The sequence below is a fragment of the Mytilus edulis genome, chromosome 2 (genome assembly GCF_963676685.1).
Source record: "Mytilus edulis chromosome 2, xbMytEdul2.2, whole genome shotgun sequence".
Classification (NCBI taxonomy): Eukaryota; Metazoa; Mollusca; class Bivalvia; order Mytilida; family Mytilidae; genus Mytilus; species Mytilus edulis.
Genome location: NC_092345.1, coordinates 51,781,513 through 51,809,507, shown reverse-complemented (window position 1 = coordinate 51,809,507; position 27,995 = coordinate 51,781,513). Strand labels below are relative to the sequence as shown.

General features: G+C 32.4%; 1 protein-coding gene across 3 annotated transcripts; it reads left to right on the top strand.

Moving 5' to 3' along the window:
* Positions 1-27,995, top strand: LOC139510226 (uncharacterized). 3 transcript variants are annotated; one of them, XM_071296700.1, is made up of 14 exons: positions 1-186; positions 4,837-5,133; positions 7,553-7,732; positions 12,170-12,490; positions 14,282-14,488; positions 15,616-15,687; positions 20,295-20,465; positions 21,491-21,572; positions 23,267-23,481; positions 24,231-24,404; positions 25,248-25,381; positions 26,248-26,413; positions 26,740-26,895; positions 27,501-27,995. In XM_071296700.1, the coding sequence occupies exons 1-14, from the start codon at positions 126-128 to the stop codon at positions 27,611-27,613; spliced, it is 2,349 nt and encodes a 782-aa protein (XP_071152801.1). In that variant the 5' UTR covers positions 1-125; the 3' UTR covers positions 27,614-27,995. The 3 variants fall into 3 exon arrangements, with proteins under 3 accessions (XP_071152801.1, XP_071152802.1, XP_071152803.1); XM_071296701.1 differs by lacking the exon at positions 1-186 and adding an exon at positions 3,554-3,636; XM_071296702.1 differs by lacking the exon at positions 1-186 and adding an exon at positions 3,596-3,712.

Here is a 27,995-nt window from a genome sequence, read left to right as displayed (position 1 = left end):
TTTCACCATGTCCATTTCAAAAGTTTAACTTAGGATAATGGGGCATGCGTAATCGAACTCGAATAAAACATAAAACTTCGGTTTCTTTTGTTAAGTTAATTAAACATTTAAAACGTTAATGAACAATGTGGCTCTTAAATGTTTTCTTTATTTCAGTGTGTATTTTACCAATTACTGCAGTTAAAAGTAAGTATCCAAAGATACGTAATTTAAATGTGCTGGCGAAAAAGGGAGGAAAAGAGTAGCTGTTATATTGATAAAAATACAATTCAAAATTTGAAAGAAAAAGGGATGCATGATTTCAATGTTGGATTTTGATTGAGGAAATTGGCTCTGAAATAATGACTTAATATTCTGCGTTAAAAATGGATATTTTACGATTTTTTTTCTGTATCCATGGGCCCGCTTCTTTGAAATAGTAAATGAGAAAGGATTAAAATCAACAAGTGATACTTATTTCTTTATGCAAGACGATGTTTGTTATTGGAATAACCTTCATCAGAAACACAGTTATACTAACAGTTTGAACTACACTAAATAGAGAAGATTATCAGAAGCCAGTGGCGGATCCAGAAATTTCATAAGTGGGGGCCCACTGATTGACCTAAGAGGGGGCCCGCTCCAGTCACGCTTCAGTGATTCCCTATATAAGCAACCAATTTTGTTGACAAATACTTCGGCTGAGCAAATAGCCTTCGTCAGTCAATAATTTTAAAAATGTTGTCAAAATTATTGACACTGTGGAAAGCTTATTGTTTGATAAAACATCTCATATTAGTTTACAGTACCGTTGGCAAATCTTTAGAAATGGATTTCATTTTATCTTTATATCTTATCTAAAAAAGTAATTATACTTTAACTACCAATACCATGCAATTGTAGTTTTAAGTGCGTGTTTAATATTGTCAAATTTAAGATGATTTTTTTTAATAATTTTCCTACAGTTTTTGACCAAAGTAAAATTTAATAACTTGAAGTTTTTAAAAGTTCCAAAGAAATAAGGGTTTAAACAATTTTTACTTTTACATGTAAACTATATAATGAAATGGAAGCCCATATACATGTAGGACCTCATGTCTCAGTGAAACTATAATTTGAATTAAATTCGTTATCACGAATATAAAAATTCGTTATAAAAAATATTAAATTCATTATCACGAAATTATAGAATTAGTTATTACAAGTTTTTGTAATTCGTACTAACGTTGCGCACGATGTTGCTATATACAACACGACGTTACACCACCACGACGTCAAAGAGAGTTTGCTGAAACTTTTGACGTACATTTATTCAATTTGTAAGTTTCATTTGCTTTTTTATGTTGTTGGTTGATTCTAAATCTGTCTCTATTAATTTTGTGATGTCTATTTACCATGAATTTATTTACCTCAATTTGTGGAAATCGATTAAATAATTTTTACCCTTAATTTATCTTAAAATGTTGTATTGTCGTGTAAGTAATGAACTTGAAGGAAGGAAAATTGGGACAGAAGTACACGGTTTTCAATAAATGAATTATAACAAAACTTTAATCGCAGGGGCTGCTAAAATTGCATGGTGCATGTCATCTGTTATTGTAAATTTTTCATATCTTGATTCAACTCTAAATAATACAAATATATTCGACACTCTGCAAGTAAATAGAATAAAATTGAGAATGGAAATGGGGAATGTGTCAAAGAGACAACAATCCGACCAAATAAAAAACAACAGCAGAAGGTCACCAACAGGTCTTCAATGTAGCGAGAAATTCCCGCACCCGGAGGCGTCCTTCAGCTGGCCCCTAAACAAATATATACTAGTTCAGTGATAATGAACGCCATACTAATTTCCAAATTGTACACAAGAAACTAAAATTAAAATAATAAAAGACTAACAAAGGCCAGAGGCTCCTGACTTGGGACAGGCGCAAAAATGCGGCGGGGTTAAACATGTTTGTGAGATCTCAACCCTCCCCCTATACCTCTAACCAATGTAGAAAAGTAAACGCATAACAATACGTACATTAAAATTCAGTTCAAGAGAAGTCCGAGTCTGATGTCAGAAGATGTAACCAAAGAAAATAAACAAAATGACAAAAACATTTTATTTTGTTTTGCGGAGGAAATTTCGAAGATTCTGTTTTAAATCATAGGGGTTGTAGGAACAGCGTGCGTGACGTTACTATTTAAAATGGATTAATTTCGTAATCACATTTTTTTGGCAATTTGTGATAACGGATTATAAAACGTCACGGATAACGAATTCTTTAATATACAATCCCTGAAGGATAATTTCGTCTCAAACGAATGTGTAAAATTTGTTATCACAGTCTTTTTTTTAAATTCATGATTACTGATAAAATTCGACGGGGCACTCTCATATCAACTCTTATTTCCCCGATTCCTTATTTTTAAAATGCCGACAGCTTTATGACTACACGTGCACATTTTTTTATTTAATTAGAAATTTATTTTGTTAGTCTGGGATTCAGGCTTATTGACACGCCGATAGTGTTGTTTCAGAATGCTAGGCGAAGCATGAATCGATCAATCACTTTTCATTCAATCACGTGATTGGCTTAGTCCGATGTTGAACAAACAAGCGGACTATAGTGTGTGATAACATTGTGTGAGGGAATTCGACGTTTGCTGTACCACTGTTCACTCCAGCGCAATTTATGACAATACCACTGTATCAATTAGAATGATTTTTTTTGCAGTGTTTTAAGAAATGATTTTACTTTGTTGTCGCGTATATTCGTGATACATACAATGTTTTAAAAAGGCGAATTTTCTGTATAAAGTCAATGATTATGTTGACTTTTGAAGGCCAAACTTTTTACAGCCTTAAATACGCAAATAAAAGATCCAAAAACTATACCAATACAGAATGACATGTTTATGAAATTATAGCAAATCTATTGGTTAATAAATTTTTATTCGTTGTTGCAAAATAATGAACTTAAAATATCTGACATTTTCTCCCTACCCAGTTTACCCCTATACATTTTTATGATGTGGACTGGTCATTGTTATTGAATCGTAGGCAATTTGATTGGATTAAGTTGTTATTAGTTTACCTTCAAACTTGTTTATGCCTTTCATACATGACTATTGATTAATTAGAACGTGCATGAATGTGTACGGTAACTAAAATTACCTTCAAACTGGACACTGGACGAGTCAATATTATGTTTAATCAATGAAAGTTAAGGTATGAAAGGTAAGAATTGCCACTTCTTCTATTTTCACAAAATTTTCTGAATACACAGTTGAAAGATTATTTTTTAAAAGCCTATTGTGGAGATAAAAGAGAAAGTTTACAAATAAGACGTTTTTTTGAAATATATTTTACGCACGACTACGGCAGGTAAAATTATTATTTATCATAACAAAAAAAAGCATTTGTCAGTCTTATTGGAAAGTGTTAATTACAATTAATCCCAAACTTAAGAAGTCAGTAAATAAAGTCAAAATATGTTCGATCTGCCTATTTCTGAACATCAAAAGTCAATACGATCGTTTTAAAGTCAATTTCGTCTACCTCACAAAAAAATCTTGTTAGGCACTATAAAACGGATTAAAATTTTGGCGCCAAATAGTCGATACTTTCACTTTCGATTTGGATGAACACAAGGAAGCACGTGTTCAGGTGTTGGTGTTTAATTATGTCTTGAGAAAATTTAAAACAATCGCACTCCTTAAATTTATAAAAACACGTATTAATTATGTAGGTTATTTTAATATGTTAATCAAAAAAACACCTGTCTGACTATAGTATAATACATATATACTAATATTATCAACATATTAATTTACATTACATCCTGAGACTACGTACTAGACTAGTATTTAGTTGTCTCAGATTAGATATTAGATGTACATTATTAGATATATTACATACTAGTATATATCTGTCATACTATTTCACTTGTGATTTCCCAATTGAAGAACCACAGGCACTTCTTTCTATCAGAGACATATCTGTTTCTATCTATTTGTACAATTCATGCAATTGTAGGTCCACTATCCATACATGTAATTAAAACAATTGTGACAGGATTGTTTCCCTTAGAAAATAAAGTAGAACACTAATTAGTCAACCACAAGTGGTTGAGCTAAGGAAGTACTTCTTTAGCTCAGTCGGTTAACACGCTGCCTTGTAACACAGAGGTCCCTGGTTTGAGTCCCAGTGGAGAGTGGAGACATGCGATTTTGCAAGAAGAATTATGCTCTCCGGATACACAATGTCAACATTAATTTTGTCAATTGTTGACAGTGGGTCTCATTTAGTTCTAAGCTTGATGCGGGATTGCCAATTTTTTGTAAGTGTGACACTGTGACTTGAAAGTCAAATTATTGTGCTATGAAAATGGAAATGAAGTCTAGTGGGACACAGAGGAATTTACAAAAAAATGGGAATTTCTAGCGTTCATAGTGTAAGTAGGATACAGGAATCTGACAACAGTAAGCGGAATCTGGGATCAGAACCCCCCAATGAGACCCCCTTGACCATTTAATAGTTGATTTAATTTTGAAAATCAATATTTCAAAATAACAATCTGTAGTCTCAGCATTAAACTACCAATGCTGCGAAATATGGGATCACTAATTTTTGCCTACCTGAAATTTGGACCAATGAGTTAATTGCCAATGTTTGACCACACTATGACACAGCAGCATAATTGTTGGACATGTAAGACAATCTACATGATCTAAGCATTAGCCATATTAATTTAGGGAGCCTGAATTTAGTTAATTAAAATGGGATGGCCAGTTGCAAGAACATTAGTTAATTAGCACCAGAACAACATCTATAAATGATTCTATATGTAAGTATTCTTTTTATTACAGTGAACTACACCTTTGAAGGAAGAGAAGGAACCGATGCACTATTGAATTGTATTGGAGAAGCAGGAACAGTGTCTAATTACGCTGACTATGTATACCCAGGAGATCCATACATTGTTATAGATGAAGTGAAATATACATTAGAATCCTTTAATGACTGTCTACATAATTACACATATGGTGTCAAGAACAAATGTGACAATCTAACAACTTGTAATTTTCAAATATCCAATGAGTTAGTTGGAAGTTCCTGTGGAACTGAAGGAAATGCATGGTTAACTGTACACTACCACTGTGTTCGTAAGTTAAACACACTTTTTATTATTTGGTTTAAAGAGGACTTTCAAATAACTTGATATAATTTTAATAAAATGTGTGAGAACCTAATTCTCATGAGTATTAACCTATGTTTATTTTTGTCTGTTAGGTATAGGCATTAATATTTCTATTTATTATATACTGTAGATTCATTTATTTTCGTGGGTATCAATTTTCGTGGATTGAGAAAAAAAGACGTTTCGTGGTATACGTAAATTCGTGGATCGCTGATTACAACAAAAAATTTGATACGTAATTCGTGGATTTCTTTTTGATTGAGGAGATCATATAACCTCCTTGGTTTGATCAATAATAACAAAAAAAACAAAAAAAGAAGGAATTAATTGAAAAAGTTTTGAATCGTCAAAATCCTCGCTTGGTCATTCTAGGTTAAAGTGTTCATTGATAACTTCGATTACAATAATGGACAGAGACAACTAATTATTTGTTTGTTTTACAATTTATAAACTCTTGTTTGAATCCTATAAGGCATTCAAAACTTTATGATTGAAAGCTCATTTCCCTAATTACGATATAATAAACAGTGATATAAGTAATAGGTGTGAAAATAAATGTTCCTGTCATAAACAATATTACCTACGGGCAATATCCCCGTACTTAATCCTATTGATTTTTAATCAGTGGTAAACCAAACTATGACACGGTAATTAACAACTTGCAGTTATTTTCCATGAACAGTTTTAATAAATTTTATAAAGTAAATTATCACTGATATTCGATATATTTATTATAGATTTAATCAAAATACTTGTATCTTCTTTCAATAAAAAACACGTGTTATGTTACAATGTTTGTACCTAGTCAACACTATACTAGAACTGCATAACATCCGACTCTATACACATTTCTTGGGATTATTCTTCGTTGAATTCTTAAATTCGTGGTTCGCTGTGACCCACGAAACCCACGAAAATTGGTATACCACGAATAAAAATGAATCCACAGTACTTGGTAGTAAATACAGAAAAATTGTATGTGTAAATCAAACGATCAATGGCAATCATGATGTATCAGCTATCGGTGATCACCGTATATCATCATACAGCGGATATAGGTACTAACCAAGCGGGCCTGAGCGATTTTGATCTTACACGGTTACGAAAAATCTTTGTTTTGTTCACATAATATCAATGTGTACTTCAATCTAAACATAATTGCTGTTTTAAGAAATCAGATTTGGTCGTAGGTTGATGATTAGAGATGTCTCATTATGTTCCCAAAACAAGAGGGATTAAATTACTAAAAGCATGTGCAAATACTTGTAAAAGAAGTTGGCTCTCGTCTCATCCGATATAATTCTATATTCATTGCAACTCTTTTTCTGATAGAAGGTCAATGCGTGTGTGTAATAAGTATAGCTGTTTTACTAATTGGCATTGAAATCTTTCATACATGTACATATGTTATTTTTCGATATTTTATCTCTAAAGAAGCGTTGTGTACGGTGTTTAGCTGACCACATAAATATTTATGTACGTTGCATAGTTAAGTTGTACACAAAAACTTTATTTTCATACTCTTTTATTACCCAAACAGTTTCAAGGAATGAGTAATCACAGGTAGGTTTATGATTGGTAACCATTACTGTACTGTTGCCCTGTATTAGGTTTCTTTCAGATAAAACATGTAAATGTCTCAACAACTGTATCTAAATTGAAAGTGGGTGTTGACTTTCACACGCATGAACAAGTTAATTGTTCTTATTTGAATATCAAAGTTGTTTTATGAATCTAGGAAAAAATCGATGTAAAAATTATTTCTGAGCAGGAATTTCAAATGTTGAGAAATGTACATTGAATATATATATTGATAAAGCAAAACAAAGATTTCCGTTACCTTGTAAGGTCAAAATCGATCATGCTTGCTTGATTAGTACCTATATCCGGTGTACTGATGATACACAGTGGTGATGATATCGATATCAGTCATAGTTGAAAAGGCTTTATCACATCTTTAATCTGTATGACGTCAGGTCAAACCTCTGATCTGTATGACATCATTTTACATAAAAATACATTACTCGTCGGAGGTATACATATATAATAAAGTGTTATGATACGGCTTTTTCAATATCACACATGATACCATTAATCCTCATTCAATATCTTCCCTAGAACAGCTCTCTTGGGATTATATTGGTGTCTCTGGTAAATATGGGTGTGACATTGAAAAAAGCCATATGTTTGGTTTTACACTAGTAATTTTTGAGGCCCTTTATAGCTTGTTGTTCGGTGTGAGCCAAGGCTATAGTGTTGAAGGCTGTACATTGATCTATAATGGTTTACTTTTACAAATTGTTATTTGGATGGAGAGTTGTCTCATTGGCACTCACACCACATCTTCCTATATCTATATGATAATTTTTATATATTTAATACAGGAGATGGGGCCTGGACAACATGGAGTTCCTGGGGTGGTTGTTCTAGAACTTGTGGTGGTGGCTACAAGACTCGGACACGAACTTGCACTCATCCTGCACCAAATGATTTCAGCAAAAATCTAGTTTGTATGGATGGTAGTGTAAATCAGATAGAAAGATGTAACACTGCAACTTGCTCACGTAAATATATATATAAATTATAAGATCATTGCATGAGGCGAATGTCATTTTGATGTTTTAAATATATATCCTCTACTTTGAAAGCAGGTATTGGTGGTTCGGCTGTTGTTTGCTCTATGGTCAGGTTGTTGTCACTTTGACACATTCCCCATTTCTATTCTCTATTTTATTTGTAGAGGCATCTATCCTGGCTATCCTCTTACGTCTTTAGTGTCAACTAAAATGAAAGTATTTTACTATTGCCTTCAAAGTGTACACTCACAACTATAATTCATCAGATAAGAATACTGAATAGTGTTTGTTGACTGAATGCGTGTTTTAAAAGGTACTAAAAGAAAGTATTAAAACTATGCATCTTGGGCCAGTTTCAGAAATCTGTCTTAGGACTAAAACATGTCTTAGGATGGTCTTATGACATATTTCACTCCTAAGTGGATTTCACAAAGTATTCCTAAATTAAAACATCTCTTAAAATTGTTCATGAAGTTACGACTACGCGAGAGGTGTCTAATGATGGTCTTAGGGTAGTCATACATTTATTTAATTATATTAATTACACTCATTTATTATCTTGTCCTCAATTTTCATTTTCATGCTAAATTTTTGTAGGGTGACGGATTATTATGATTTGTCAACAATCAACCTTTTATGTATTGATTTGAAGCAATGATGCACCATTTTATCCTTGACCTTATCATAACCAACACAGTGACAACTTTAAGTAAAATATCTTTGCTAAGATCATCCTGAGACAACTTTGAGACAAGGTCTGAGAATGGTCCATAGATATTTATGAGAGGACCATAGGACATGTCCTAAGATGTTTTATGACAGGTCTTAGGAATGCTTTGTAATATCCACCCCTGGACATTAAAAGTATCAAAAAAAGATAAAATACTCTAACATGAATGAAAAATAAAAAAGTGATGAAAATATTAATGAGGGTAATAACATCTGTTGCAATAACAGAAACATATCTTTATTTTTCAAATTTGTACAAGTTAAAACCATTTTAAGCATTATTTTGTACAGGTTATAACATGTTGTACGAGGTACTTTTGTACAGGTTATAACATGTTGTACGAGGTACTTTTGTACATGTTATAACTTGTATTTATGCATTTAGCTGCGAAAACGTAGCTCTATTGTCCTTTGTTTTTTGTTTTTTTTACCATAGACCCGCAAATATCAAAATCATCAAAAGGACCTTAAGAGCTACGTTTTTGCAGCTATTATGCATTATACAAGTTATAACATGAACAATATTTTTGTACATGTTATAACCTTTAAAAAATTGCAACTTGTACACGACATATACATTTTGTACATATATTAGTAATTGTACATACATTTTTTTATTTCTGGGGCAATATTTATTTATAAAATATAAGTACAACACAGGATTATGAAAATAAATAAACATAAATGTTGTGATCATAAAATATACACCTCTCTATAAAGGTTGATTGTGGATATAATAGACCCTGTTTACACTGGCAAAATAGACCTTAAAAAGACCAGTTGGCGTTTACATTGCAATCCAGTGCATAATACACTACAGCATCTGACCTTTATTTTCATATCTAAATCTAAATAAAACATTTAAACCCCAAAAAAGATCAATGCAAATAAGATTGATCTTTTTAAAACCTTTTTCTAGAGGTAGACTTTTTAAGTCCGGTTGAAGATTAACCTTTTTTGTAAACAGGGTCTTATAAAAACATAATGGCCTTCTGGAATTGACAAGAAATTTTGGCAAAATTGTTATTTCAAATTTTGATATTTTATTAACTATTTTTGAAGATTTTAAGAACCCAAAAGGATATCCTATCCATGTATGATTTCCATTTGGTTTAAAGAATGTAAGGTATCTGAAACTATTTTAAAAATGTTGTAGAATATTTAAATGTTAAGGTCCATCATAACCATTTGGCTAATATGGCCGTATTTACACAACAAATTTTACCATTGAGTACAGACAAACCTGTGCACCTGGAAAGAATAAAAGCATGGCAGGATGGAACTAGATAATTAAATTCTAAATGCATTTTATGTTTTAGAAATTATAAATTTTGCTGGATTTTGCTCTTCATTTTTAGCTCACCTGGCCCGAAGGTATGTTCCTTATGAGGTGCGGACCAAGTTTTGTTACTTTGTAGCGGATCCATCATCCAAGATGGCCGCCAGCAGGGGACTTAGTTTAACATAGGACCCAATGGGAAATACATACAAATGTCTTCTTTTAGAGAACAACTGAATCGAAAGAAGTCAAACATAGCACTTTTATATTCAGGTTGCACTATAATAAACATTTCTTCTTCTTCTTCTTCTTCTGCATGAATGTTCCTTATGAGATGCTGACCAAGTGTTGTTACTTTGTAGCTGATCCAACATCCAAGATGGCCACCAGCGGGGGACTTGGTTTAACATAGGATCCTATGGGAAATACATACAAATGTCCTCTTTTAGAGAACCACTGAATGGAATGAAACCAAACATAGCATGAATGTTCATAATTAGATGCTGACCAAGTGTTGTTACTTTGTTGCCAATCCAATGTCCAAGATGGCCCCCATTGGGGGAACTTAGTTTAACATAGGACCATGTGGGAAATACAAACAAATTTCTTCTTTTAGAGAAACACTGAATGGAATAAAACCAAAGGTAGCATGAATGTTCCTGATGAGATGCTGACCAAGAGTTGTTACTTTGTAGCTGATCCATCATCCAAGATGGCCACCAGCGGGGGCTTAGCTTAACATAGGACCGTATGGGAAATACATACAAATTTCATCTTTTAGAGAACCACTGAATTGAATGAAACCAAACATAGCATAAATATTCCTTTCCTAATGAGTTGCTGGCTAAGTGTTGTTACTTAGTAGCCAAATTTTATCTTTTTATGCCCCACCTACGATAGTAGAGGGGCATTATGTTTTCTGGTCTGTGCATCCGTTCGTCCGTCCGTCTGTTCGTTCGTTCATTCGTCCGTCCGTCTGTTCGTTCGTTCGTTCGTTCGTTCGTCCGTTCAACCGTCTGTCTCGCTTCAGGTTAAAGTTTTTGGTCAAGGTAGTTTTTGATGAAGTTGAAGTCCAATCAACTTCAAACTTAGTATACATGTTCCCTATGATATGATCTTTCTTATTTTAATGCCAAATTAGAGGGTTTACCCCAATTTCACGGTCCACTGAACATAGAAAATGATAGTGCGAGTGGGGCATTCGTGTACTGGGGACACATTCTTGTTTTATATGATTTCAAAAACCCAGACAGAATCAGGTGAGCGATACAAGCTCTTGAGATCCTCTATTTTTCATTCCTGCAGAAGGTGCAACAATAGATTAATTTGGGGAAAAGTTTGAGAAGGTTCCCTCATATAAAACATGTTGTAGGGTAGTATTGATGTAAATGGACAATAGGTGGACAATAGGTGGACAATAGGTGGACAATCGACTTCTGCTAACAATAGGTGATTAAAACTGTGTAACTGAGTGGACCATATTAAATGAAACTTGTGTGTTTGTTTATATTGCTATCTTCTGCAGTCTGGAAAAACAATGCACATCAAAATCAAGTTCAGTTTTTGATTTTCTGAAAAATAAAATATCTACAGGTCCTGTCTTGTCTTACTTTTATAGACAGAGCTGCAGATAAGCTGCATATTTGCGTGATTACGCAATAAAAATAATTAAAAACCTAATGCAATTGCCCATTGCAGCATTCAAAAACCCAATTCATGCAAAGGAAAGCCCAAGTATATGCCAACACCAGGATTTCTTCACGCTTTTATTCGCTATCATGCAGCCGGGCAGGGTTAATGCGAATGACCGAATAACACTTGTAATGACCGAACAACACTTGAAATTTTAATTTTAGACCATATTGGTGACTTTTAAACACTGATTATCAAATATTATTATTTTGAAAGTGTATTTGATAACTTAAAAATGATTTACAGCAAGCAGGTAAGTTCATAAATATCATTTTAAAAAAAGTGTCAATAAGTGTGTACATCCAACATGACAACCTTGTCACATGCATGTGGTATATATGCATTATCCTTGGTCGCCATGTTGGATGTCTTTATGAACTTACCTGCTTTTTATAGATCATTTTTAAGTTATAAAAACTTTATAATATTCTATTATTTAATAACCCTAATTTGTGAATCTACCTTATCTGGAGCTCTGATAGATATGTCAGTTTGTCTATACTCATAGTAGGTTTTGTGCTGTAAACACGGCCATATTTATCAATTCCTGAACTGTAAATTCAGAACTTATTGCTATGTTTTTATTATTGTAAAAAATGGAACAGGGTTATTATATTGATTTAAACTCAATTTGATTTTTTTGTATGAATTTAACAGGATTTTTCTCAATATCTCAAAATTTAAATTCACTTTAATTCCATCATTTCTTTTGAATTATATTTCAGATTCTCAACGTAATTTAGAAGGTAGTAACTTTGTTCAAACTTGTGATGATCACAAAACCAATGGAAGTCTAACTGTTACCTATGCTAGGTGGCATAATGGTTGTGGGTGTGGAGGAAGTCATGTAGCTGGAACATATCAGACCCCATGCGATAATAACTATACATGTTCTGTTCCTGTTTCCAGATATATTAATTTACCTAATTATGATTATACATGCTATTCTTCACATTTAACATATGATGATGATGATAGGACCATATATCGTACAGTTTCTTGCACAAATTATTGTTATATTTTGGACTCAACGTATACATGTAAAAGTTAGTATCTTACAAATCATAAGACAATTAGATGTTTTGATTTTATAGTTAACATGAAGCACACAACATACACATATCTGACAGCTTTTTCTTTACATTATAAATATAAGATTAGAAGATGCATGTGGTATAAATGCCAATGAGACAACTCTCATTCAGAGACCAAATGCCATAGAAGTTTAAAACAACTGTAGGTTACCATAAAGCCTTCATTAGTATTGTTTCGAGAGACAGTAATCAGGGATTCAGTGATTTTCCTAGTGTTTAAGGGAAGGGGCCAAGGGCCCATGCAATTTGGAATAAAAGTTTGTGAAATGTTGGATTAGCGGAAAAAATATATTAATTAGCACCAGCCGCGTGCAACTTGGTCCCCAATAAAATTTTGAAAAATTAAGAGCAAAATTCTGCGTTTTGAGAAGGAATAAGTTATAATTGCATAAATCTTGACAGTTTCAAGAGATTTTTAAACTAAATACCACATTATGACACCAACAAAACCTTACAATGAAGTCTATATACAATTGGGATTTTAGAGCTGAAAATTTGGGAAAAAAGAGCATATTTCTCATTGGGACAGGGGCCCATATTCAGACCCAAATAAGAGGGTTGGAAAAACCTGCCGGGATTTGTCTAAATTCTTTTTTTCTTATTTTCTTAGAATGATAAATAGCTAAAATATGAAGTTGGGTATGAACTTTAACTAGACAATTTTGAATTTGATACCAGTAATTCAAGATTTTAAGGATCTTAGAACATTAATTCAAAAAACTTAAAATCTGGTGGCCCTCAAAAAATGCTGTAGGTGGTTATATTGAAGTACATTCAAGCAGTCTAGTCTTGTTAACACTCTCATGCAAACATTTTTATCTTGAGAATCTTTTATGAATTTTATACCTGCATTGTTTAAAATAAACATAAAAAATAGTACTGATCAACTATTTGTAAAGGAGTAATGTCCCTTAGGAATATAGTTTATATTGAAAACTGCATTGTAGGTTCTCTGCCTTTCTTGTAGGATTTTTTTTATAAATTAAATCAAAGATGTAAATGAACAATGTCTTGAACAAGTTAAAAATCAGCCCTAAACAAGTATTTTAATAAGCTCATGACAACAATGCAAGTTTTATCTATTATCTTTAAACCATTCTTGATTACAGAGAATAACTAACAGCAGAAATGTCCATAATTATGAGATCTACATACTGTCCATGTGGCATTTGAATGATTTAAAATTGAATTTTTGTCTTTTTGCTATGTAATTTATATTAAAGTTTGCATTGTAAGCACTCTCATGCCTACCTATGTTGTCCTTTTTTTATGAAACTTATATTAAAAGATCATTCAGCAAGGTCTTTGTGAAGTTTATAATTGGCACCCATCAATTATATCAGTCATATCAAAATTTTATTTGCAATAAACAAGAACAGTGTTCAAATGTGGGAGTTATACCCTTAGAAGTAGAAATTGTATTATGTGCATACATAACTATTGGATAATTATGAAAATGTTAGAAAGAACCCTTAATAAATTGTATTGGAGTTGTGGGCCATTGCCATTAGTGGGGACATTGACATACTGTTCCTTTTGTTTCAACATTTTATGATATCAAAATATGTGTGAAATTTTTGAAATTAACAATTTTGAAACATAATGATCATGGCAGAAAAAGTTGTGTAAAAATATTTTGTATATACCTTAAAATAATTTGCCTTTCTCACATGCATGTGGTGAATGTATTTGGTTAGAATATTCCCATATAGTTTTCTACAGTTTAGTTGACAACTTTTGTAGTTCCCCAATGGACTCAATGGTCTGAGTGGTCTGTCTGTTCTCAGACATGTGATAGAGGATCCCAGATTAGAACACGTGAATGTGAGGAGGACACAGAATCAAACACAAGAGATGGCTACATAAACAGATGTGGACAGAAATATGATGAAACACACATACTAGAGACCAGGGAATGTTTACTATTAGGGAATCACCCATATTGTACTTGTAAGTATATGAACAAACACATTTATCCTAATGCGTAGACAATGCTGATACTTTAACTTTATAATGCATTGCTTCGTAAGTAAAACCATCAATTGCAGTATCAATGAATTATAGCTTTTCAAAAACACAAAAGCTTTGAATAGAAATTGTAAGTAGCTGTGAATCAAATTGGACAAATATTTACCACTTGATTTGGCTTAAGTTTAAACATATTTATTTATAGTGGATTGGGAAACAAGTGATTGCAACTTATTTTAATCCCTTTCCACTTTGCCAGTGCAAGTGCTGCCTTGTAGCTGCATAAGTCTGCTCTTTTTCAAAATCTACAAGGCTGTATTTTATGTGCAAGAAATATGGCTCTCTCTTAACACGGGTCAGCCATTTATTTCCCCTTCTGATGGACTATCATCCTTTCTCAAGACCTTACTCGCAAATGGTGTGAAGGGAGAGCCAAAAATTCAGTCAGTTATAAGAGGGTGGTAAAGGGGGGGTGCTTGCATGAAAAAAACGTGAAATAAGACATAATTTCATGTTGAACGTAAAATAATTTCTGTAATGAACGTTGCACGAAAAATAAATACTTTTATTTGAACCTTTTGTGACTGAGTCACTGTCTTCTTGTATATATTAACTCTTTGTTTTACTTGATATTCCCGATTTAGTATACACATTTATGATATAATTGGGTTACGTCTTTTAAAAAAGTATTTCTTGACGATCCCTGCCAAGTGTTTGAATTTTATTTGAAAAATACCGAGCACGCAAAATAAGACTTTGAAAATCACGATGCACGTAAAATTAAATAAGCAGAACATGTTGAACGAGGCACCCGTCTTGCACGACTGAACGTCAAATAAAAAAGTAAAAACACGTTGAACGTGAAATAAAAAACGGCGATCACGTTGCACGAAATTAACCCTTTACCGCCCTCTTATAAAGCAACAAAATAGCTGTTTTTGTCATACAATATAGTAGCCCTTCATTTCACTTTGATAGATTTGAAAATTAAGCATCTCATTGGTACATATACTTGGTACAACCTTGTAGATAAGAAGTGAAATTCCTATTGCTCTTTAAAATTAAAGGCTGAACAAAGTTTTTATGTTACTTTATTAAATATTTTATAGATTGTGAAGACAGAACATTTATTTATGGTGATGATGTGGCATTAAGAACTGTGAAAAACGATACAGATGAAGGTATAGTATTTTAACATAAATGACAATTCTAGAGTGAAATTTATTTACTTAATAATCTGTTTCAAATATCATTAACACATTATCTTTTCACTGATCTGAAAAAGATGAGCTGAAATTATCATGGAGTTAAAGTTGACTGTTTTATTATGATGTTTTATACATGGTCATCTGATCTTTTGAAAAATTATTATTGATATGAAAAATGTAAAATAAAACATATACAGCACATCTATGGTAAACACCAAAAGTTTTAACAAACAGAAAAGTTATTTGAATGGTTCTTATGTGGTATTGTCACACAAGTGTTGTTTTTTTTTTTTTTTTTTTTTTGCAATTAGTCAGTTCAATTTCCATTTATTAATGATTATTGGTTAAATAGTATTGCTGAGATGAAACAGCTACTGCTGAATAATTGTATCATCCAGTTTGTGACCTCAGCTGAGCAATTATAGTTTCAACACCTGAAATATTTTTAAGATAGAATTTCTTTTGTTAAATTAAATTCATCTCTTGCCAGCAATGGGAAAACACTTCCATAATTTCAATAATAAACAATGGAGGTTTTTAAGAAATCTTTATTTAAACCTTCAAATGATCTCCACACCAACAACCATGAAATTTGCTAGGATGAAAACTTACTGCAATAGCTCGTTTTATAAACAACATATAACCTTCATATCCAATTTTTTTCAAATTAAACAAAAATAAATTTCAAAATTAATTTTATTTTTTATTCCAATCAAAGTAAAGGTGTGCAAGTGATGAAACATTTTAATAATCAATTATCAGATAAAATACAGTTGAAAAAGTATTACAAGATAGTTATTAAATACAACATACCATGAATCAACAAAATTTTTGAATGATAGGACCATTATCTATTCGTCAAAGTCCGTAATGAATGTACCTTATATATAGTTTGACTTTTATTGTTCCAAAAAAGACAGAGAATACCTTTGTAGACTAAATTTTATCATTATATAAATATCTTCATGTAATTTAGAACTTTAAAACCAAAGAAAGTATAAGCTAATGGGAGATAACTCTATCTTCTAATTTCTCCATAGATCAGTTCAGTTAAAAGTTGCTCATCAGAAATAGTGCAATTAATTACTTAACTGTATCTTACTATTTGTCAATTAACTTAAAAAAAAAAAAAAACTTAATTTTAAGCTAAATTTCCTCATTTAGCAGCTCGGGGAAAGAGCAACAGATTGTACAAAAAACATTTAAATTTCCAATTTTAGTGATAAACAAAAATCCCTCAAGAAAGACCACCAATCAACAGCTAATAAAATAGTTTAGACAGTGCTCCTATAGGGAGGAGATAATTTTGACTTTTACCATTCAGGAGTTATGGTTCTTGAAAGATCGTAAAATGGTGTTTCCATTCACGTTGTTGCATTTACTCACGAACCATTCAATCTAAGCTTTTCAAATTTTAATATGTTGATACTGATGAGGGGGGATAGGAGGGGTCCTGATCCCGAAATCCTGGGCTTAAAAACACGAAATCCCGAGGTCCCGAATTTAAATAAAGTAAATCCCGACGTCCCGAAATCAGAAAAAAAGAATTCCCGGATCTCGAAAGGGTCAATCCTGAAATCCCGAGCTTAAAAACATGCGATCCCGGAGTCCCGATAAAGGTTCTATCCCCCCTCACTGATGACAAAATGGAGGTCAAATTTGATATTGACGATTTTCACTTTCACCATTCATCAGTAATGGTTCTTGTGATTTTGTCAGGACACAAATAAATGTTAATAAATCTGGTTTGCTGTCGTTGTGACAGCCTCTTGTTAAAGGAATTTATTGGTGTATAAACTCGACCAAGTCACTCACAAACAAAAAAAAGTCTGATGGAGTTTTATGATATGTTTGTGAGTGACTTGGTCCAGTAATATACACCAATAAATTGCTTTAAAAGGCGTTTAACCTCTATCCTACATAAATTGTATATTAGACTCATTTAATAGACCTGGTGCATGAATATATTTGTTGGTTTACGCAAAAATATGTACTCCATGAAATTTGATTTCTAATAAAATATAAACTACAAAAACTGTTATTATCATTCAAACAAAATTTTTATGTTTATTAATTAATTGAATGATTATGGTGAAGTGAAAATAACGTTGATCTGTATTGTTTTATTATCGCCACTATCTTGTTTACATTTGTTATGAAAAGAAGTTAGGTCAATGTCATCTATCGATAAAAATAAACAACGTCAAGAACAACTACTGGAAGTCCTCTCGACCAATCATATTTAGGGGCGTAGCTACCCGGAGGCACGACAGCACGTGCATCCACGTCGTTTTCACACAAAAAAAAAACAAAAAAAAAAACAGAAGAGAGAGATGAGTTGGTCAATCAGAATCAGACAGCGTGATGCATGTATTATCATGATTATGATATTTGTTTAACGTTTGGAGACTGTTAGTGTTGGTGTCTTTTCCGTCTATCCTGGATATTAGTTTGACAACCTAGATACAAGTGTTGATGAAGCTGTTCATGCAGAAAAAGATCGTAGCTCCGCAGTTGCGTGCACATTGATTCGGCATGCAAAAAAGAAATGGCAAAATAATTTTTTTTTATAATATTGAATGTTAAAGGAAACACCTATGTTGTCATTTTTTTAATTGATGAAATATCATTAAATAACGACATTTGGTTTCAAAATATTTTTTTTTGTTGAGATTATGACAATATCGGAAGGTAACTTGTATCTTTTACAAGATTTGAATTTGTAATACTCAGTCTAAGATATGTAGTTTTGGGGGACATTTTACAGTGTACAGTTCATCAGTTTGCAGTTTGGAATGAGATGTACCAATTGACATTAGAATTATCAGATCCCTTCGATATCGTTGAAAATATGCCGAGGCGATGTGGTTGGCAGACTACCGGAGCCAATCACCCTGCAACCGTGCTGCAACCACGCCAAAACAGTATTGGAAAGTCTAATTATGTTTTGCGTTCATAGACCATATGATAAGGGAACTGGAGAGTGGAGTCGCGTCAAGTTATCAGAAAATCGCTTCTTTACGCTGTATCTGCTTCATCGTGTTGTAAGAAATATCACAAACGAACAAATCTCAATATTGTCTGAGACATATGAAACTGACCTCTGGCATGTAATTTTGACGAATTCAATTTGGAGTTCGCTCGATGCCGAACAAGTACGCTGGTTTATAACATCTCGCGAGTGCTACCATGCCACGATGGCCCTAAGATCTATCAGTCACGGTACTACGTATGTAAAACAAATGTACGATCAACAATGAACAACGACATTTACATAGCATTACTGAATATTCATCGGGATTTCAGTGTGAATGTTGACAATAGAGAAGTTTGTTTCTGCCCAGACCCGAAGAGCAGATTTTGGACAATTTTGAGTAAATTCTGTATCTCAAATATGTGTTGTTTATGTATTACTATATTCATAAGATTCATTAATAGTTTTACATTCATAAATTTTTATCTACATATAGCTCCTCTTTTGACCGTCCTATGACCGAAAACAGAAAAAAAAAATTCTGCATAATAGGGTCCCAAAATTTATTCGCCTCGCTCCGCTCGGCGGTACTTGCTTCCACATCGTTTCTTTCTAGCTACGCCCCTGATATTAACGTATTTCCTAATATACAAATCATATAAGAATTATTGCTTTATATTGGTTAATGAGGTTCAAAGACTGTTGAAAGCAAAAAACCTTATTATTGCATAGCAATATAATATTTCCCACAGAAAGTAACCAAAAGTTAGTGTGCAATAAATTCCAATATTGCACTAGTGCAATAAATCTTCAAAATTCATGACGTTATCAATGACAAAATCTTAGATTAAACCAATTTTTACTTTCAAATATCATATTGCTATACAATAAAAGGGTTATTGCATGAAAATTGAGGAATATTGTCCCTTGTAGAACAATTGCACTCGCACGCTCGTGCAATATAAAATTCTACTCAGGACAATATTCCCCAATGTTCATGCAATAACCCTATATTACCAGTACTTATTTTGTTCTCAATAAGAGTAGGAGTCCTAGAATAAAAGAGAATTCATATTTCAAAATGAAGCCTTTTTAATACTAGAATAGCACTGAAGCATGAGTTTTTATGCCCCACCTACGATAGTAGAGGGGCATTATGTTTTCTGGTCTGTGCCTCCGTTCGTTCGTTCATCCGTCCGTCTGTGCGTCCGTTCGCCTCAGGTTAAAGTTTTTGGTCAAGGTAGTTTTTGAAGAAGTTGAAGTTCAATCAATTTGAAACTTAGTACACATGTTTCCCATGATATGATCTTTCTAATTTTAATGCCAAAATATAGTTTTGACCCCAATTTCATGGTCCACTGAACAAAGAAAATGATAGTGCGAAGTTCAGGTTAAAGTTTTTGGTCAAGGTAGTTTTTGATGAAGTTAAAGTTACATCAACTTGAAACTTAGTACACATGTTCCCTATGATATGATCTTTCTAATTTTAATTCCAAATTTAAGTTTTGACCCCAATTTCACGGTCCACTGAACATAGAAAATGATTGTGCGAGTGGGGCATCCGTGTACTATGGACACATTCTTGTTATGTATTTTCTGATTGTAGGAAATGCTGTCTTGTTGAAGAATGATATAGACATTATTAGATGTTGTGGATTAATTGCCTATTGGGAGTTTTTTGCAACTAATCCAGGAACTTTGAAGTTTATTGTATGGAGATCTACTGGTGAAGATAACAGCTATACAGTTGTAGGAACCAACTCTGTTAACATTTCTGGTAATGTTTACTTTTTAACAGGAAATATTTAACTTTATGTTAATTGATTTAAGTAAATGTACTATTAGCCAATTTTTCCAACATTTAAGGTGGGTCACTGGGAATGGTTTTGTGTAATTTCTACTTATTTATTCTAAAGATTGTGAATAATATCACAGTTACAATCTCTATCATGCATTTTAACTTTAATCTATTTTATTACTATGGTTGAGCACTATAACTAATTATAAAAAAAAAAAATTCTATCAGCGTTATGATAAGTCTTATCAACACTGAAGATGATTCACTGTGGATTCATTTATTTTTTAGCCTCTAAAGGACAAGGTTCACTAATGGCACAAAATGGCCTAAAATATCAACTTTATCATAAAACACCAAAAAGGTCTCAATTTGGTTCGTAAATGGGTCTATTTCAAAAGTATAAATACTAGATATATCAGTTATTTTCATAAGAGTACAAGATATCGCCAAAAGTAAGCCCATTTTGGACATTTTGTCAAAATATGATGATTTTGTGCATTTTTCAGACCTTAAAAAATTTAAGCGGTCATTGCTCCATAAATGGTAAAGGAAAGTGCCAGAAAAAATATTTTTGTCTTAGTAGTATTATCACAAGTATTTCTTTGTGAAATTTGTAATTTTTTGGCCCGATTTAAAAAACATAAAAAATTCAGGGCCAATTTTAACCGTTCGTGAACCTTCTCCTTTCGTGTAATGAGAAAAAATGTTGCCAATGTCTGCAGACAAGCCTATAGAAAGTTTGAATTTCCTTAACATTTACTAAACTTCATTAATTTTCCTACACCCCAAAAAAAACAAAAATTGGTACACAACCAATAATCATGAATCCATAGTTCACAGACTAACCAGTTTTGTGAATTCTAGAAAAAAATATGCATAAAAGATATGTGCTGTTAACGATAGTTTAATCTTCATATATATAAATACTGTTCAATACCTGAATTAACAATGTTTGGTACATTATTTCACTTTGTTAAATTAACTAAGAGTTAATCGTATTACAGATACTGAAGTCAATAAGATATTCAAATTTATACCTGACAGTGCTGACCGTATCACAGTTATAGCAGATGATTTGATTGGATGGTAAGTTTTCAGTACTGGATATCAAATTAGAAGGGAACTCATGCGCAATAGTGTCTTCACCTGTCTTTCCGCTTGTTTAAGTCTCACAATATATTTGTTTGTTCAAATTTTTCTGATGCTTTTGTTTATATGTGAAAATTGCGAAAGGATAGGTTTCATGTATATATGTGCATTTTAAATTTTGTTTGCAGTATATGTATGTTTTTAGCATTTCCTGAAATTATAAATATTAATCTTTTAGTTTTGTACAGCATTGATAAATAAATACATGCAGAATTTTCTGAATTTGCCCCTGAATGAGGATTTAGTATTAGATATGTATCCACTCGGAAGAACTGAGTAATTTTTAGCAAAACTTACAAAAGATATGAACCAGTTTTCAGTCTAGTCACCTGACACTACCCAGTAGCATTGCACTCATATTGATGTTATGCAGCTACTATACTATTATGGAATTATTTGAGGATTTTTTCCACATTTTATTCAACACTTGGGAACTTTTCTTTTTAAAAAAAATGTTTTTTGCAAGTTAAAGCATCCTGACAAACTGAAATTCAGGTTTATAGCTTTGGGCTGGAGCCTGTAGTTTTAAGCATATGGGTTTGGCTATTTGAATGTTTTCAGTATTCTTTAAAAACAACATCTTAATTCAAGTGTTTTTTAAATTTTTCTGGAATTATCTCCCTTTGCACATGGTGATTGTGTATGATTCATTATGTTGTTTTGTTGTTGTGCAGTTGTATAAGTCCCTGAGTGCCATGTTGCGAATAAACATAAAATGCTGATAAAAAATGGTTTAGAAATGAATCTTTGATTTAGCATTTGAAACAGCAACACAAAGCAAGAGTTTGTTATTCAGTTCTTTTTATAATGAATATGGTTTAACTTAAGGGGGCTTGCAGGTATAAATCAACATTTTTTTTAAATATAGAATTTGGCTTTTTTTTTCTATAAATGAACTTAATCACATACTGAATAGAAAAATAATATAAAAAATGGGGTCACAGATCATTTTTAAGCTCACAATCTACCTTCGAGAAATGAATGCATTTTCGTTGAGGTACGCAACAGCCCGTGTTGATTTTGCTTTTTCCACCTGCCCACCGTGGGCAGTCCACCCGTGCCCACTCTAGCTATAATCTCTTTATTGTAAAAATATTGATTGCAAATGCTTATCTGCTTTTTTCAAGTGATTGTCCTTGCAAATCTTTAGATGAAACTAAAGAAATTGCATGCCCACTCCTACAGGTGGGCAGAGTGGACAAGGTAGAAATTTTGCCCACCCGGTGCCCACTCCCATGGTGGGCCGGTGGACAAAGCAAAATCCACCCGAGCTGTAGTCTGGTACTTTATTTCTGTTGAACTAGTAGGAGAAATATAGGTATTATTAAAATAAAAAAAGAACTTAATTACAGAAATTGTTTGAATTTTACAATTGTTTAGTTTGAGTACTGCTTATTTGAAAAACATAATGAAAAATGTAGGTCACTGATGCGAAAAAAAAGATATTTCAATTTTAATGCAAAAAATTGGCTTTTTTGCACCAAAGGGAGATAATTTGTAGCTTTTTAATATTTTGAAAGTCATCTGAGGCCAAAACGAACCAATATTTATGGTTGATTTTTGTACATGTACCATATCATAAAGTAACAAATAATAGTGTAATAAATAAAATTTGTAATTGAACTTTTAAGGTTTGATGGTGGTGCTAATATTATTGGCTATGACAACTGTAGTTCTACATACAATGCATCAACAAGTAATCATCGTGACCTACGACCAAATTACTGCCCAACACAGACCTATAGAATGACCTTGGACAAGGAACCAGAAGATGAAGATGTTGTCCTGTGGTCTGGTACCCGCTATATTGACAGAGTATATGTTATGCAGTACACAACAGTGGAAAGTAAGTTTTGGTTCTGTTTGTACAAACATAATATTAAGATTCCCCTGAAAAGATCATATCATTGGTAAAATGTGCCAATGAAATATTTTTTTATTGATTTTAGTTGCTCAATTTGTTTTAACATAGTCGGACATATTAGATTGGAGAACATCATTTCGGGGCCTTTTACAGCTAACTATGTGGCATGGGTTTAAGTCATTGTTGAAGGCTGTGCAGTGACCTATAGATATTGATTTCTGTGTCATTTTATCTCTTAGAATGAGGAGAGTTGTCTCATTCACAGCCATACCACATCTTCCTATGTTTATATCAACTTAATTTATTCATAAAAGTTATAGTGGTAGCACACTAAATATTAAAATTTTTTAGGAACCTTGATTTGTTTTTCATCAATTTAAAAAAAAATTTATAACAGCAATCCCCCCTTTTACCCTTTACATAGTTTAACTACAAACAAAAAGTTGCATTTGACTTGAATTTGTATTGTTAAGCATAGACTATAGATTCATTATAATTTGTTGGATAACAATATTGTGAATTTCATGGGTAAAGATGAATCACAAAATTAAATGTTCCAGCGAATGTCAAATTCCCTGTAGACTTATATACAGATTTAGCATTACCAAAAAATTAAATATACAGGAACATGTATATTCCTTAATGCACATGATGTACGTAAAATTAGTACCCACAAAAAAAGATAAATCCAAAGTATGTAAAATAGTATGCCTGTTTTCTTTATATTTTAGATACTTCCCCTTATTTCAACTTGTCAAGATACCACAAGACAATACCTGACCATTCATATATAGACTTTAGTATTATGGACTTTTACTTCAATGACACTGATTATGCTGACTGGTTTGTTCTTGTTAAACCAGAACATGATGCAGATCCATATTTCTATTATGATACTTTTGCAAGTAAGTTTTTACTTAAAAAGTGAATGCATACTAGATTTGATATTTTTAAAGTATTAATTATAATGGAATTACACCCTTGCAATAAAGTTTTCCACCTTGATGCTTTAGTACTGATTACAGCAAATAGTAAAACATCAAAAATACAAAACTCTGAGGAAAATTCCATTAAATTGACAACAATGTGTGAGTAAAACAATCAGAATTAATAGTTGAAAGTGTCAAAAATAAGGGAACAGCAGTCAACATTGTGCTATAATCTTAATTCACTATATAAACAAACAAACATATAAATAAAGAAAAACAAAAAAGAGATATAGACAAAGTACACCAGCCAAAAAGAAAAACAAGAACAAAAAAATGAACCATAACACAATAACACAATGACAGGATGTAAAAGTACCAAGCCACGTCAAGTGAATGAGTGATTCAATTGATCTACAAACTCCAACAATATTACTTGGAAAAAAAGGTAAAAAATAACAGTTGAAACCGAGCATTTTATTTTCACTTGTTAAAAAGAAATGATTTTTAAAATAAATTATTCTTAAAAATGAGAATGGAAAAATTGCACTTGGTAAAATATTTTGTTCAGCCGTAAATACACCTGGAAATCAAATTCTTTATTTATAATCAGTTGCTCATTTTCCCTTCATTATCCATTAAAATTGTATATAATTCAAAACTTGTGATTTCTATTGAATAATATCTTATCTCTAGAGTAATATTTTAACTTTAGATAACTATCTTAACTATCTTAACTTTAGGAAATATCTTAACTTTCAAGACATGGATGTTGTGTGTTACGGTATATATATAAATATTTTCCTTATTTTCTCTCTACAGAAAGTGTACATGTTAAAGATCAACTTCCACATATTAATGGAAGACAGAACTATGTTCATGAATTCATTGTATGGGCTGATGATTCTTGTTACAATAGAGTCACAGGAACTGTTACAATAACATCATTCAATGGAGTAAGTTAAGTATATGTTATCCAGTAAGTCATTTTAAAAGAAAGTCTAAGGTCATTGGTATCCATCAATAACACAAAATCAGTAAATGCACAGCAAAAAAAACGCACCAAAACCAATGGAACAGCCGCCCCCCCTTTTTTGTGGGAAAAATTTGGTTGATTATATAGGGAATCACTGGAGCATGACTGGAGCAGACACCCCCCCCCCCTTTGGTTTGTAAGTTAACCATGATGAGTTACGGATCAAGTTTAAGTTTAGTTCCGCTCCACTAATTTATGGCGAAATTACTGGCTTTGGACTTTGAGAATTTGTTGAAAATCACAGTTATACAGTCTTTTTTTCTAAACGCCTTCGGATATTGCGCTGATTTTTGGTATGTGAGCATACCCGTAGCCAGGGGGGTTCGTCCGAACCCCCCTTGAAATCAAATAAGCACTGTTAAAGTCAACGTTTTGTTAAAATTGTGACTGTTAAAGTTGAGTTCATGAGTCCAACGAACCCCCCCCCTTGGAAATTCCTGGCTACGGGCCTGGTGAGTTAACCATGATGAGTTACAGGTGAGGTTAAAGTTTAGTTCTGCTCCGCTAATTTTTGCTGAAATTACAGGACTTTGATAAATTATTGAAAATCACAGTTATACAGATTTTTTTTCTATATGCCTCCAGATTTTGAGCTGAATCAGATGTTTGATATGTGAGACTACCATCATGTTTGTGTCCACATGTTTTTATATTGAAATTGCAGATTTTTCAACATTTTTGGACGGGGCCATTCGTGTCGCTTTGACATATCTAGTTTACATTTTGCTTTAGCGTAGTAATCTGGTTTTTATTTATTATAGAATGTTTTGGTCTCATTTATTTCAGCCTCCTACATTTCCTGATTTACCAAAGAGAATATCGATAAGTGAGTCAAAGATAGGAGCACTTTACACGTTTAGTGTTGACGATCCATCGAATGGACCAGACACCATCACATGTCAATACGAAAGAGCTATACCTAATTCAGAAAGCCACAAATTTTATATTGAGGGTAGGTATTTATATTGTATTTCTTTTGTCCAATTATGATATAATATCAATAATCTTTCATGGAAACATATACATTAGGCTCTTTCCTACAGAAATATTGTGCATTAATGGATTATTTTGTTTGAAATGTTGAAGAGACAGTATAAGGAAGCAAATTTTTATAGAATGTCAAATTTGTTTTCAACTGACCGAAGATCATATGAGCTAATGCCTTTACTTGGCATCTATCTTTGTTGTAAACTTTTTCAAATATCTTCTCTTCTAAAGCTCTCTGATGCTTCCTTATACTGTTGTTCATTAGAACATATATTTAATCATGTTTTTTAGGTAAGACAATATACCTGTACAGCAATGCTACACTGGACAAAGATCTGAATCCTGAATATGAGATTGTTATATCTTGTAATGATGGAACAGATACAACAGTCACTTTCCTTAAAATAGAAATAACTAAAGAAATAACAGACTCAGAAGCACCTCCAGGTAATTTTTTTCTTGCCACTGTGAGATACATGGATCAATGTTACTTTCTGCCACTATATGTGATGTGAAGAGTGCTTCCATGGTCTCATAATCTCATTGTAGCTTTCTTGCCTTAAGTGCTGGAGGTAATGTATATGCTGCTTTTCCACTGAGCACATTGTATTTAGAAGTAAGAGCAAAGACTGTCTTGCTCAGAGTCTGAGTAACGAGTCATAGTAATGTGACACATAATGTTGAGAATGGAAATGGAGAAATATGTCAAAGAGACAATAACCCCACCAATGAGCAGTTAACAGTGTAAACAAATTTGGGAGTATTATATCTTTTCAGTCTGCGAGTCCTTTCATTCATTCTTTTGTCCTTCTGTCTCACTTCAGGTTTAAACTTTTGGTCAAGGTAGTATTTCATGAAGTCGAAATCCAATCAACTTGAAACTTAGTGTACATGTTCCCTATGGTCCCTATATAGCTATGATATGATTTTTCTAATTTTAATGCCCAAATTAGAGTTTAACCCCAATTTCACAGTCCACTAAACATAGAAAATGATAGTGCAAGTTGGACATCTGTGTAATATGGACACATGCTTATTTTTTTGTGTTTCAGATTTTGTCCTGATAGAGACTGGTGTTATCTTTGCTGCCACCTTTATTGCTGTAGTCATTAATGTAGGTGCTGTATATATTATGATGATGAACTCATTGATGATAACTCCATGAACATGAAATAACAATATTGTAACAACGGAAAAACTGTATTTTGCTAGATTGAAGTCAAATCTGTTTATTTAATTAGGTCTTTTTTTCTGCAAATATTTTAAACTCTACCGATTATGTTTTATTGCTTTAAAGACAGTGTAGATTGTTATGGACGATCAAATTTATACCTTTGTGAAGATATATACTGTCAATTCAGAAATCATTGCAAAGTTTTTACTGATCTAAAAATTTATGTTGGACTTTGTTGGCTTGAAGAGAAGAATTTTACAAGCCTGAAAGCAAATTAACAAGTCTGAGCTGGTGATCTTGTGTTTATGCGTGAAAACTAATTTGTTGTAATTGTTAAAACATTATCAGTATTAAAATAAATTGTTTGTTTAAG